This window comes from Lates calcarifer, linkage group LG17 (genome assembly GCF_001640805.2).
Source record: "Lates calcarifer isolate ASB-BC8 linkage group LG17, TLL_Latcal_v3, whole genome shotgun sequence".
Taxonomy (NCBI): domain Eukaryota; kingdom Metazoa; phylum Chordata; class Actinopteri; family Centropomidae; genus Lates; species Lates calcarifer.
The window spans coordinates 13,467,996-13,482,921 of NC_066849.1; the positions used below are offsets into that span (position 1 = coordinate 13,467,996).

Genomic DNA, 14,926 nt, shown 5'->3' on the forward strand with positions numbered 1-14,926 from the left:
AATCAATGAACAGACAAAGCAGAGAGCAAAACCATGCTCATTAAGCCAGATTCACTCTCTCATTTTGTTGTCTACATGGCGGTGTGTGTTCATGTATGTGTGTATCAATTCACGGTCACCCGTTGACCCCTACATTCAGATTATTCATTGCTAGAGCAGCTGTCGATAAAGAGCTAGCCTTACATATAAAAGAGGATTGAGTGGATGGGGCGGCAGCAGGCCTGAGAACAGAGAAGGTTGCTGGTTCGAGTCAAACAAACAGTTGCGAAAGTTTGATCTCCCTGAGGGGACGACGAAGGTCTCTGCTCCTTCAGCAGCTACTGTTAAGTTGTCCTTGAGCAAAGCGAGAAACCTTTAATTGCTCCAATCAAGCCAACAGCAGCAGCAGAATGTGATTATACTTTGAGGCTGTTTAATGAGAGTGTGCAGGACTATAATGTGAAGCAAGACACTGCTGATAAAGACCATGTGTTCTTATTCAACTGTGGACATACTAACGCATTGCAGGTTTATTAACAGGTTTGGCTCAGAACAACCTGGTGACTGGTGTAATTGTGTTAACTTGTTGTGGCATTGGCCTCTTTTTAAAGTTGTGTGAATAATTCTTGGGTGTATAAATATCAGAGCCTTCTTAGCAACATGAACAAGCCTTCTTTCTTTACCACGGGGAGATCGACAGAGTGCTACTGTTTATCTAAGTGAACAAGTCGACATGTTGTGGCAGGTATGCAGGTATATGGAAGGGGCGTGATTGTGTGCATATGTGTGACAGGAGAGAAAGAAAAATCTACTCCGCAGTCTGTTATTATGTTAATGTATTATGATGTAAGTGGTGGCACAGAAAATTTGTATGCAGAGTAAAAATGAACAAAATAAGTTGGTGATCTCAAAAAATCAAGTCAGATATACATCTCCCTTCATTTCTTCTTCTTTATTTATTGTATTATCTATTGTAGACATATTTTAAAAAATATTCATTCATTTCAAAATATTCACCACATGTTTGGTGCAACACTAAAAAGGAATAGAGACTGCTGCATGAACTGTGTGTGTTTGTTTGTGTAAGAGACGAGTCCTGTTCTCTTTCAGCCAATTCCAACCATCAGTAACCCAATATAGTCTGGGTCATTTAGCCAACAGGACACACACACACACACACACACAGACAGGTACTTTGAAACGATGGAAACTCTCTTGACAGGGTGCTCTGCCTTTGCTTTCGTTACTGTCACTTAATTTCATGCAAGACTTTTTACAGGAGGATCTCTGGAAATTGATGGTTCAGTATACTGTTAGTTTATGTAGATTAAATTGGCTATGAATGTGTGTCAAGTGACTTTTCTAAACTGTCTCCCAGTCCTTTGCACTGCATCATACCCACCTTCATCTGAGCTCGACACAAACAAACTAATTGTTTCCAAATTCTGACTGACACATTCTGTTTGACATTTATGCTCGTCTCTGTGTGTCGATGTGTTTCCACCTTCAATATACAGTGTCATTGATAAAGCCATTGTGGCAGAGTGACATGAAACAGAAGTGGACATCTTGGCATGGCAAACTACCCAATCTCATTATTGAGTGATGAGTGTGTGTGTTGTTCAAAGATGGGTCCCTGCACATAGCTGGTCTGCGTTAGACCTTGTGGATGTGGATAAATGTCTTGTCCAAACATTTACCATTTTGGATTCAGGCTTGTGTGTGAGTCATACACAGTCTGTAAAGAGACACCGCAGAGTGTCATGGTCGTCATTGTCTTGGTGACAGCTCCACAGGACTATATAAATAGTGCTGATAGAAAGGGAGGAAATGTGGTGATAGTTCTGGTTGTTGATGCCTTACTGTTACCCGTGTATTTACTTCACTTATTAGTGGCGATGGCATCGCACAGCTTTGTAACAGCAGTGAAATGTCTTGATATTTGCAAGTGCACATGAGTAAACTCATGGACGCCTCTCAGGTTCCTGTGTTTTGAAAGTTGCTTGCATAATGGCTGCTCTTAAGCTGTGTGTCAATAACCCTGAGAGGGAGTGGCTGTTGCAGAGGGAAAGGAAGGGTATGCCTGCCTACTTCTCTTTTCATCCTTACATACATTTAGGAAAATATGCACATATTCAGAATTTCATATAAAATCCTTAAAAATATTTTGTTGTAACCCCACTTTGACTTGTAGTGCAGCAAAGATGCAGTATAATAAATCATATCATTTCCAACTGCTGCCAGTTTGTACCATTTTACACTGACCAAAGTGTTCACATACAAATTGACAAACAATTAAAAAAAAAAGGTATGATATCAAATATTTATGTAAAATAGCAAAAGATGCAATGATAAAACAGATTTCTCACTGAGGCTAATAACTACATAAATTTTATTAGTTATTAATGCACCAAGTCAACTCCTTAATCCATGATTTCTCAGTAAATGGGTCAGTTAATTTGAACAGTCAGTACAATGGAGGAATTGCCTATAATCCTGCAAATACAGCAGCATAGCAGGAGAGCAAACATTCTCAATTAGCTTAGCATTCAACTAAATGGTCTTTGTCTTGACTGGTCTTTGTTCTGCACAGCTCTGCACTGCTGCTCTGCAATAGTGGAAATGATGTATATATCAAATCAGTCTTGTTTTTCGTCGATAGCAGTTGTCTAAATAGATGCTAGATAGCGTATGTTTTGCTGCCAGTTTTGAATTTTAGAAATTCATCAATATTTCAGACAATGGATGAGGTATTCATTCAGTCAAATACTGAAAAGGTCTCTCCCATTCACAAGCATGGGTTCTCGTGACACCATGAACATTTCTTTGTCAGACTCTACCCAGCCAAACATTCATATTTTTATTTGGCTCTTACTTACGTTTGAATAACTATTCCTCCACTTAATGATGTAAATTGTGATTTTTGGAATATGTGTGATGCTCAGAAATTTTTCTGTGAAGATGTGCAGACTTTTTTGTAATGGATGTGTTGAGCAAAAAGTCATTTTGGGGATTACACATAACACATGCAGTTCTGGTTTTAGCCACTACACCTGGCAAGTTATTTATTTGGTATATGGTAAGGGAGAGGGGTTATTTTGCATGATACAAGTTCAGAGACTGACAACAACAGACTAATAATAAGATCCTGCTAACACATCTCTCTGAACTCTTGTGAGGGTTACTGGCTGGAATCAAATAAAACATAAGTGTCATTTTGAACAGGAAAATTCATCAGAGCTTCACCTTGTTGCCATTACTCCTTTCCTCCTCTCCATCACCTCTTACCTCTGTCTGGCTCTTATGTTTTCCTCCAATATTTCTCCCTTGCTGTCGCTTCAGCGCACCTTGTTCTCCCTCTCCTGCCCCTCCTTTCCTCCTCCTCTTACTCTCCTTTTGGCCATCACAGAGAACACAAACAGACCTTTGCCTTAGCGTGTGTGTTTGTATTTGTGTTATGTGTGCTCTTGCTTGCATGTATATTGACGCTTCTGATGACAGTATCACTCTCTCCCTTCGCAGCGATCAGTGTGTTTTTGTTTACACTCTTTCCCCTCCCCCCCTCCGTCTCTCCCCTTTACTCTCTCAGGGCGAATGTCTTACATCAGATCACTTGGAGCATTTATAGCAAAGCTTTTGAAGCTTAGGACTCCCACCGTGGCCAAATATAGTAAACGTGAATCCAGCAGCTGTGTGTGTGTGAGTGAGAGAGAGAAGGTAGATGAGTGTGTGCGCGTGTGTGTTCTCCTGAGTAAATGGCTCTGGGGTAAAAATGTGTTTGTTATTGTTCCAAGCACTTCGCCTGTAGACAACACTGCCAATTAAAGGGGAGGTTTTATGTGTTAAGAGCAGGAAGTGTTACCGTGTGTGGCTGCATGCTATTGGCTGCCCAGCTTCTCCCATGTTCCGTCCCTGGGGACTCAGCAGCCAGGGCTCTTTACTGCCATGGCCAAATGAAAGGTAAACACAGCACACCTTTGATCAGGCATTGCATTTAAAAGCTTTACTGGAACTGTGTGTGTGTGTGTGTGTGTGTGTGTGTGTGTGTGTGTGGAGGGAAGTGGCAGGCAAATTATTGAATGACACAGTATGGTTTACATGCGTGTGTGTTTAGCTTAATGAGAGATAAGCTCTTCAGGATGCTACTGCCTCCTCCTCCTCCTCCTCCTCCTCCTCCTCCTCCTCCTCCTCCTCTTGTTGTTGAGACATGAGTGAAATCATCCCTCCATCCATGCCTCCTTCCCTCCATCCCCCCATCCAGCCAGCATGAAAACAAAACAAGGCGTTGTATGAATGAAAGTGGGAGGGGCCGAGTGGCCTAGAAAGGCAGGCAGGCAGATAGAGAGATAGATAGTGGTGCAGGGCAGGGTGAGGCTGTGGCGGAGAGGAGGGATAGAGAAGAGGACAGTGGAGTAGGAGGAGGAGGGGATGAATGAATGAGTGAGCTGACTGGAGCATGTTTGGCATAGCAGCTAGGTTGTGTAGCCCAGCGCTAGCGTGAGCAGAATGGGGAATAATGCTGCTGCAGTAGTGGTGTTATTCTGCTGTAGTGCTCCCTGCTGAGACCACTGTTCAGGGATCAGACAGAAACAGGAGAGGAAAAGGATGAATATACCTTGGAAGAATTAAAAAAATAACAAACAGATAAAATAAAATAGCAGGGGTAGTGCTTTGATTTATTGCATGTATCCATTAACATAACAGGAGGATGTAAACAACTGTTTTTCATGACCATGTATTGAATGGATTTGATGTAAAGCTGATTTACTAGCTCCACCTATCTCTGTTTTGGCCTTGCTCCAGTCTTAAGCTCGTTGTAATTCACCCAAAGCAGCAGCAGTAGATTCATCTTCCCTGTCATGCTGGCTCCTTAGCTGCGTCTGCCCCCTGTCTGCCCCAGCAAGGCCAGGGTTAACCCTGGGTGTCTCTCCTCCCAACATGGAAGAGGCCATTGAATGGCTGCCTCCCCCAGCCAGCAAACACATTGGCTGAAGCTGAGGGTGGATCTGGGGCTGGAGCGGCACTCCGGCATGGAGTTGCATGGCTGGAGCTGGATCGGGGAGCTGTCTTAGCCCTCCCTGCTCTGCTGTGTGATGCCGCGATCACAGCATGTACGCACACAGCAGACAGAGGAAAAGGGGGGAGGGTTGGAGAAGAGCTATGCATTTTTCTCTGTGGGTCAGAGACAACTGTATGCAGTGGTGGGTTTTCTAGCTCATAGTAAAGAAAATGCAGTGGAGCAACCCCTGCATGAACTACCCCAGAAAGACAGACATGATGTTTTTTCTACAGTAGTCGTTCTCCCTCTCCGCGGTTTTGACCTCCTGTACCTTTTCTCATGGTTCTTTCCTTTAACCTTAGTATCCCACCCCTCCTCTCCCCCCTGCAACTCAAATTATCCTCTCTGCTTTTACTCAGGCAGCACAATGAACAGCCCTCCCATGCAGGAGGTGGGGCGGGGGGGTCCTAGCTGTATCCTTGGCAGAGAGGGCTCATGTGATGTCCTCACAGAGGTGGCATCCCACAAAGACTGGCATACTGTGCCCCCATTGCACTTTTCCCCTTTTGAACAGTGTGAGCCACTGCTCTGAGCAGTGGTTCTTCCAATTTTGTAGCTGCCAGAGAACTATGGTTGTGGTTCATCTTACTGATTTTAGCTTTCTTCATAGTAAGGATATCTCAGATATCATCAAAGTTAATCAAAAGACTCTCAAATGCAGAATCTTTCCTTCCTTGACGCTGCTGATTTCACTCATAAAGGACCCAAAGCACAGTCATAAAATGTTAGCAATGTTTGTGGGTCTTTATTTGACCTAGATCTGCTTCTTGCCCTGACGTTCTTTGGTTCAGCTAGCACATGAAATCAAAGCTGACAGTATAGTGAGAAACACGCTGAGCCACAGTCATGAACAGGAAACCCAGTCGGAGGTCAGATATGGCCTAAATATTTAGCTGTTCTCTTTAGAGAATTTCAGAGGAAATGAAAGGATTAGATGTTTTGAAACAGAGATGGTTGTTAAGGTGTTTTTAGCATAAGAATAGAGCGTTCAAAATCAAGACTTTATTCTTATGTTGTCATCTAAAGTTGTGGGTGGCTGATAAATCCAAAAAGTTTGATTACTTTACCAGAGAATATTTCACTTGCTGATGTTCTTTACCTGCCAAAGTGGATTCTAGACTAAAACTTAACCTAGAGCAACAGTAAACCAACCCAGGACTTATGGCGAGTCCCTAACCTGTTTTCACCCAGTCAGTATGTGCAGTTGGTAAGAAAGTCAGTGCCTAGTATAAGGTGAGATCTAATGAGTCTCCACTGGCTCACAGTCAAGGCAATAAACAGCTAGTTTATTAGATCATTAGAGGGCACAGGTCAAACCTGACTGCTAATCCAATCACAACTGACACTGACCAAATGCTGTTTCCCAATAGGTCAAATGAAACCTGGCATGAGCCAATGATGTATAATGTTCAGCCTATTAGCAATTAAAGTTGTTTCCATGGGACTGCAGGCTGCCGCTGTCAGGCATAAACTGTGGTCACTGGCTGTTTCATGGATGCAAAGTGGGCAATCAGTGGTTGTCCAATTGCATGTTTGCATGCAAATTACAGCTGCAGCTTGTCTGATTGTGTTCTTGAAGGATAATTAGTGTTTGTCTAATCTGTGTTTTTGTGCAAATTTAGTTGAAATGGTCAGCCAACCTCTAGAGTGAACATTTGGGTCATTCTACTGGAAACAAAGTTAGCGATGTAAATATCAGAGTCAGCAGTCCATCACCCAGCAAGGAAGTCACTGATCTTATTTTTCTGCGCTTTGTTATTTTTGACATTCGTTTGACCTTTTCATCAGGGTCAAAAGTTCTTCTGTTGCAGGACTGTATTCTTCCTGATAGCAGTACACTGTTCCCAGTAATGCATTAAAAAAGGCAACAAAGGGCCAAAGGGCCTAGCTGAGAACAACTGTTTATAGAAAATGCAACCATGTTCATGTGTGTGTATGTGCATGTGGTTCTCTTATTGCTCTCAGATCAGAGCAAACCACTACTTGGTGACCACAGAGTTTTGCTCTCTCTGCCGCTTCTTGTTTTAATTTTTTTGTGAGACATTGCAACAGAGACAGAGAGAAATATCCATGCCTACATGCAGCTGTTTATGTTTGTTTGTTTTTTTTTATTCTACTTTGCTTCTGGTATTTGTGTCTCCAAATGCCAAATCTGTATAAACATATGTCCACCACTGTCAATCATGTTATTAACCACCTCTTTCTCATTTCTCCTCTCCTTCTCCTTCTCTTCAGTGTGCTTGGACAACTGTAAACATGGAGCGTGCAGCCTTCAGGGCCAGTGCTGCCATGACCAGTGCCTGGGCGGCTGTTCTGAGCCAGGTAATGCAAGTAGTTGTGTGGCCTGCAGGAACCTCCAGCATGGGAACACGTGTTTAGAGAAATGTCCTCCTGGATACTATGTCTTCAGGGGCTGGCGCTGTGTTAGCTTCTCCTTCTGTCAGGTTGGTATTAACTTTAATTCTTGAAGTGAACTTATTTAATAGTTAGCGCAAATGTAGATATAGTAAACTCATGAATTAGTGCAAACATAAATGTTTTGTTCTTTGCTTTTTAATCCAGGACCTCCACAACCAGTGTAAGCAGACTAAGAAGTTGAACCAGGATCGGGAGTCAGTCTGCCATGAATACGTCATCCATAACGGGGCGTGTATTCCAGAGTGTCCTTCTGGATACACCACTGTAAACTCCACTACGTACGTCCGGCTCATACACACACACACGCACACCTTTAATGCCACTATCAACACTGCTGTGTTATTGATGGTGGCCAATCTTTACATGATCAGTGATGTGATGTAACTGTCAGCCACAACAAATCATCCAACTGTGACTTCAGCAGATTGTGGTCAGTGAACACACTCAATAACATTTGCACACAAGAGATAATGGCATTTGGAAGTTGATCAAACAGAAAGGCAGGCGTATTTTTCCCCTATGGAAAGTCTCTTTCTCATCTGTGGAGAAGCAGCTGGGCTGCTGGGAATAAAATGTGACAAGACGTAGTACATGACGAAAGAAAAGGGCAAAACATCACCTGCTTCTCTGTTTGCCTCTTTGTCGACCCTAAGCAGAGCTGCTTATAAAAACATGCAGGTTTATGATTAGTTTGGGACATTCCAGACAATCAGTAAGATTCCACCTTAAACTGCATGCATTATGTTTTATTTTGGATGTTTTATTCTTTCATCTAGGAGTTAAATTTTGTTGTCTCTTCTAATCTTGACTGTTAAGTGTTCAGAAAAGACCACAAAGTCACATGAATAAGTAAAAAATAATATATGTTTATATGAAAATATGCTATTTGTAAAAACTTGAATACATAAATGCAAAGCCATTAGTACCAGTTAACAATATTCTCATTTCGTACATAAAATAAGCAGCATTCCAGATGAATAATAAAGTTGAACCTGATATTAGTTGCTATTGGTGTTATAAGTTACTCAGTAGAACCAAATACAAAGGTTCCATATAGGCATGAGGCTACATAATTTCATATACAAATAAGTCCTCAAATCTCAGTTTCTGTAAACGAGTCCCTGGTGTTTTCACAGCCTCCATCATGTTCTGTTCTCAGTGATTACACAGCTGCATCAAGTCAAAGCTGAACCAAACAGACACAAAAGAACAAACAGTTTTTCCACAGCAGTTTATAAAAGTTTTGTAAGCATTTAAGTATGCAGATTATATTAATATATTTAGTTTACTTATACTGGATTTTATGTGGTCTACCAAAAACACTTGTAATGTCAGCGTGGAGCAACATTTCTAATCATACTCTGTGTTGATTATTTTGGAAACAGCCTAAAAGGGTGCACTGGAGTGAAATAATGTGACTGGGCCAATTATTTTCCTATTGAAAGGATTATTCAGTAGTAACCTGAGCTCAACTTTACAGTCTGTCTGGGACCTGTTTACTTAGTCTGGTTGAGCGGTTCACATGAGATTATTTTGTGTGGAATAATAGTAAATTGGTAATGAGAATTGATTGATTGAGAGGATTTGTGTATTTAAAGATGGTCTTGAGAGGCTCGAGCATGTTGTGCAGTGCCAAGGACAGTGTATCTCTGTTTTTAAGGTGGCTAGAAGAGTATGTGACACAGGTGAAAGATCAAAGGTTCAAATCCCTGTAAGAGCCATTTGTCCTTAAGCACACCTCTTATCTTATTAGAAATGGCACTGGATAAAAGTGACAGCCAAGTACCTTGAATGTACTCAAACCTCAAAAAAACTGTCTAGACCTCACCTGGTCCCATTTAGCACAGCTTTGTCTGCGTGTGCAACAAGCAAGGGCATGACCTTATTTAGCATTCTTACTCTTAGTACAGGGGGGTAGAGGAACACGACTGGCTTCCTCATTTAGCGTCAGTAGCTGTTGCTAAAGGAGGAGAACATGTATTTGTTTTGAGGCCAAGTACGTGTTTTGAAACCACTACTGTTTGCATGCTTTCAAAACACATACATCTGTTTGGGCAATGAGGATAAAAGATTTTCCAATAGAAACATGATGGATGAAATACTCCTGTTGTCTGTCTGTCTGTGGCTAGGCTCATCTGACAAAATAGCTATGAGAAGGGCTGCCAGGCTACTCGTACTTTAAAAAACATTACCACACGCCAAGTCACGTACCAAGAAGAAGTGTTGCGCATTAAAGCTATGACAGAAGCCTTTACTAGTACGAGAGCATTTTCTGTTTGTTTCAGATGAAGATGTGAAGGAATTGTGGAGAAGGGAGAGAGAGATGAGGAGTGAGTGGAAAAGAAGCACAGAGAGGCATATTTCTCTGAGTTTGTTCTAATAAGAGCAGGTTGTGTGCTGGAGATGCCTGCATTGCTTGAATCCGCAGGTGGCTGGATGATTGATGGTGTTTGTATGTTTCTGGTGTACCTGTGTGTGCGCGTGTGTGTATTTGTGTGTATGTGTGCATGCGCGTACATGCATTTGAGTGTTTATGTGCACGGAACGTGTTCCTGACTATATTAGTTTGTTCCCAGAGAAGTGTTTGGTCAAGTTACTTTTTCCAGATGCAAGCTTGTGTTCAGACAGAGGGAGGTGTATATGGTGTGTGTGTATATATACATATATATGTGTGTGTGTGTGTGTGTGTGTGTGTGTATACACACACACACACACACATATATATATATAGACGTATTTCTTAAGTAAATAACACACACTCATCTGCTCAGAACTTTTAGTACTCTCAGCGGAAATGGTAAGGACATTTCAACCAAAAATGACTCCAAATGTATTGTGTGAGTGTGTGTGAGAGTGTAAGAGAGAGATTGACTTTCCCTTGCATGGTGCCAGCCTGCAGGGATTATCAGGTGCTTAGACAGAAAAGAACATTGCTTTAAGTCTCAGTCATACACCCTGAGGCATAAGGCAGAATGGCATCCTTTATGTGTGTGTGTGTGTTTTTGTTTATGTGTGTGCTTGCACGTAGACATATGTGTGCAGCACATTATGTGATAAACAAGACTTTTCTTTTCCATTGGGATTCTGTTGCAGTTGTGCGTGTCAGGCTGCTATGGTTTGGTTATAGCAAGAAGAACAAGCGTCATCACAGTGGCTGATCCAGGCAGAAGCTACACCCACACACACACACACACACACACACACACATGCCCAGATAGTCAGGCAGACGACACAAATCATATAAAGGCGTATACACACACATGCGCACACACACACACACACACACACACACACACACACACACGCATGCCCAGATAGTCAGGCAGACGACGCAAATCATATAAAGGCGTATACACACACATGCACACACACACACACACACACACACACACCAGTGAGGATTGAAGGGATGTTCCACAGGAAGAGGAACGGAGATCCAAATGTTTGCATCATGGTTTTACTGTGACGACAATTAACTGTTGGATAGTAAAATCCTATCCCCCTTTGCCGTCCCTCTGTAGTATTATGCAAATTAGAGTTTAAGTAATAGTTAGTCGGGATATTTAGAATGTAAAGTTATAGAAATGTAACAACAACTAAAGTATGTTGACGAACTAGATGTCCCTACAGATCAAAACTGTCTCATGTCCCTGACTTGGGAACTGTCAGGTGAACAGTTTGAGATGTTGATGATAAAATGCACTTTGTGATAAAATATGTTTTTACATGTACTGTAAGTGTCCTGCACTGTTGCAGTAATTTCTACACATTGTTGCTGCATCCTCTGTCTCTGCTTGTCTCTTCAGACAGGTAGCTATACTCTCCTGACACTCACATCTACAGTATGAGAAGAGTTTACTCATTTTTCTTGGACGCCACATTAGCACAGTAGTACAGCTGTATGTGTGTGCGCGTGCACTCGGTCTGGTTCCACCAAGCCTGGGCCCAAAACCAAACCCAAGCGTCAGCTGCAGCCTCTGTTCTCGATGGTTCTAGCAGACCCCAGAGCTCGAGTCACAGAGTTCAGCCGGACAGATAAACACTGTCCCTTTAAGAGCTGCCGTTGGACCCAGCCTGTCTGCCTGTGTGTCTGTGTTTTTCAGTACAACGGCCCAAAACATTCTCTCTTTCTACACTGCAACTAGAGCGTTACTTTTGAGGAGCTGAATATACGATTTTCCATGTGGATGAAGAGAGAGAGAAAGAGAGAGAGACACACACACAAAATATATTTGAGTGTTTCTTCTCACTGTTGTTTGGGAGAGATCATTACAGTGTGTTTCCACTCATTCAGAAGTCATAGAGGGGAAACAATGACTTGGCCTCTGATTGATGTAAATTATTAAGAGCTTGATAAGATGGAAACTGGGAGAAGCCAGGTGTGTAATGGGTCATTTGGCTCTCTCAGGGTGGACAGGAAAAGCCAGACAAGGACCAAAACAGCACCCCTGGGAGTCAGTGTTGCATGTCACCATGGTGAATGGCATCTGTAGCACGGTCTGGCTGTTTGGGGGTGGGGGGGTGTTCTTGTGTGTGTGCTTCCTGGAGTGGGGGGATTATAATAAGAGTTGCATAAACATAGAATTAAAACAGGGTCAGCTTACAAATGGGAGTTCATGCAGAGCTTGCATGGACCCTGCAGTGAACAACAGCATCCTTTGTTCGCTGTTCCCTGGGCACAGGGGCTGCTTTATAACGGTGCCTGTTAAGGCTTCTGTTTGATATCATTGTCACCTCAACTTTTAGTTTTGAAGTTCTGATCAGACTGCTTCAAACTCTGGCCCAGTGTCGTCCCCTGCCCTCCTCTGATTTAAAGATCAATTTCTCAAGAAAAGAGAAAAATGCGACCCAGCTTTCTTGTTTCTGTTGCACGGCCACCTCATGTTAGAGCAACCTTTTAAATGACTGCCAATAGGTGGGGAAAGCTGTCATTCAGTGGTGCTAGGAGCTATATGTTGAGGTCGCCCACCAACCAAAATAAAGCATTTTAGTTAAGCATAAGGCAGCCCTTTGTGGTTAGGGATGTCAAAGCTGGAAGTGGAATTAAAGAGAGGGATTGTGTTTTTTCAAGAGGGCTTCTAAAAAATAAAAATAGTGGATTTGTGAATGAAGCATCGGGTCCCTTTTCTCTGTGTGGTGTGTAACCGGCTGCTTGCTAGACAAGGCCGGCCTTTTGAGAATGAATTTCCTGAAAGGCAGCAATATCAAGGCCTCATTGCTCAGTGTATGTGTGTGTATGTGATTACGTGCTCAAGCACATGTTTGCAGGGAGAGGACGCCACTCATAGAGCTGAGAGAGGGAGAGAGACAGAGAGAGAGAGAGAGAGAGAGAAACAGAGGAAAGCCTGTTGGGAACTGCAGCTGGTGTTTCAGTCATGTTGTTCTTGTTGCCTGTGATTGTGCATTCGTGCGTGCGCGTGTGTTGCATGTGCGACAAAAGTAATTGAAGCAAAGGATGAAAAAGCTCTCTCCTCTATCGCTCAGTGCTAATAAAAATGGAGGAGGCTCAGATATGGATGAGAGATTGCATAATCTAATTCTGCTCCTAAAAGCCTATGGATTCATTATGGGACTTATCAAATTAATTGAGAGAATTATACTGATTCACCTCTGAATACATCTCAGCTCATTCACTGAATTGCAAGGTTCTGTTTGATTGTCACTCACTTGGATGATCTGTTTATGAAACTTTCCACTCAGTAATGTAGATTTGCAAATTTCATACATCTCACTACTACTTTAGTGTTGTTGTGTTTGTTACAACTAATAAAGGAAGTTCATGTTTATTAAAATTGCTTAATACAAAAAGCAGATATCAGAACTTAAGATTAGGATCAAGGTAAAAACAAGAAGTTAAATATTAGGTCAGATGTTTGCCTACATTTAAAATTCAGAATAGACTTCAGTGAGCAGAAGAAATGTGTATCAGTTAAATTCCTCTAAACAGATTCAGCCTTGTTGTTTGAATATGCCATGTCATTCCTGGTCCCAGCCCACGCCACACCAGTACGTCACTGAGCATTCCTGCCTCATACCATTCAGTCCGACTCCATTCCATTTCTGATAACTGCACTCAGAAACATTCATGGTATTTGTTGTTATCTTCTCTCAGAAAATACGTTGTTGTTTTCTCCTCCTGAAGGCGTTACTCTGTAGTATTTCCATGATTTCTCCAAGCGTCCTGTCACTTAGCTTGTCGTGTTAAAAATGATTGTGATGCTCGCATGAACGTAGCAGCCATAGTTATAGACATGGGGCCATTTTGATTAATCTATAATACCCCTACTTTTCTGTCTTGATTGGCATCTGCCAATAATGACTGCATTAACAATACATTGTTTTTTTTTTTTCTCATGAGACACACACACGCACACACACTTGCCTCATTCATTAAGATGCTGATGTGGTGTTGATGATCCTAATCTGTGCGCATGTCTCTGTGCGTGTGTGTGTAGGTTGACCTGTTCACCGTGCGCAGGCCTGTGCCCCAAACTGTGTGTGGGAAACAAGACGATCGACTCGGTAACTTCAGCCCAGGCTCTGAGAGGCTGCACTGTTCTCCACGGAAACATGATCATCAAGATTCGAGGAGGGAGTGAGTACTACTTCACCTCACCGCCCGCTGGGCCTCCTGTAGAGGCTCACTGTGTCTGTCCCCCTCCTCCTCCTTCCATAGCTAATGTTTCTCAGTCCGTGTTCGTCTCTGTATCTGGACTTACAGTCATCGAGTTTGTCTGTTTGTTCATTCAATGTGTGTATGTCTTATCACTGTGCCCACTGGTCTGTCTTCTGCTATCACCTGGTGGCTGTCTATGTGACTAACTGTCTGTCTCCTCACAGATAACATAGCTGCTGAGTTGGAGGCTAGTTTGGGCCAGATTGAGGAAATCACAGGCTACCTGACTGTTCGCAGAGCGTACGCCCTGGTCTCCCTCTCCTTCCTCCGTAAACTGCGCATTATCAAGGGGGAGCATCTTGAGAATGAGTAAGTCTCCTCCTCCTCCTCCTCTCCTATTAGTTAAAAAATGTGCCTCCTACGCTATATTTAATGTCTTTATCTGCCTTCCCTCTGTTTCTCTTAGTGTTTATGCCTTCTACGCACTGGACAACCAGAACCTGCGAGAGCTGTGGGATTGGTCCAAGCACAACCTGACCATCCAGCGTGGTCGTACGTTCTTCCACTACAACTCCAAACTTTGCATGTCTGAAATCAGGAAGATGGAGGAGGTGACGGGAACCAAGGAGCGCAACCAAAAGAATGACATCGCTGTACGCAACAACGGGGACCAAGCTTCCTGTAAGATATGTAGATGTTCTTGGGCTTTTTGCAAGCTTAAGCTTCATTAAAAAAGGATTTGTTTGTGCAGGAATCCTGTTTTTGTTTTTGTTTTTTTGTACCACAAAAGCAGAAGCAATGGTGTGTTTTTCCCATGCGGATTAATAAAGTATCTATCTAATCTAATCTAATCT

The 14,926-nt window shown here is 42.5% G+C and overlaps 1 protein-coding gene across 1 annotated transcript in view; it reads left to right on the top strand.

Annotated features, from left to right (window-relative positions):
* Positions 1-14,926, top strand: part of insrb (insulin receptor b) — an 81,690-nt gene that overhangs the window by 48,746 nt on the left and 18,018 nt on the right. The window contains exons 3-7 of the mRNA XM_018673274.2: positions 7,274-7,482; positions 7,601-7,734; positions 13,912-14,051; positions 14,297-14,441; positions 14,539-14,753. Of these exons, the coding sequence (XP_018528790.1) occupies positions 7,274-7,482; positions 7,601-7,734; positions 13,912-14,051; positions 14,297-14,441; positions 14,539-14,753 (843 nt within the window). The remainder of the gene's footprint in view (positions 1-7,273; positions 7,483-7,600; positions 7,735-13,911; positions 14,052-14,296; positions 14,442-14,538; positions 14,754-14,926) is intronic.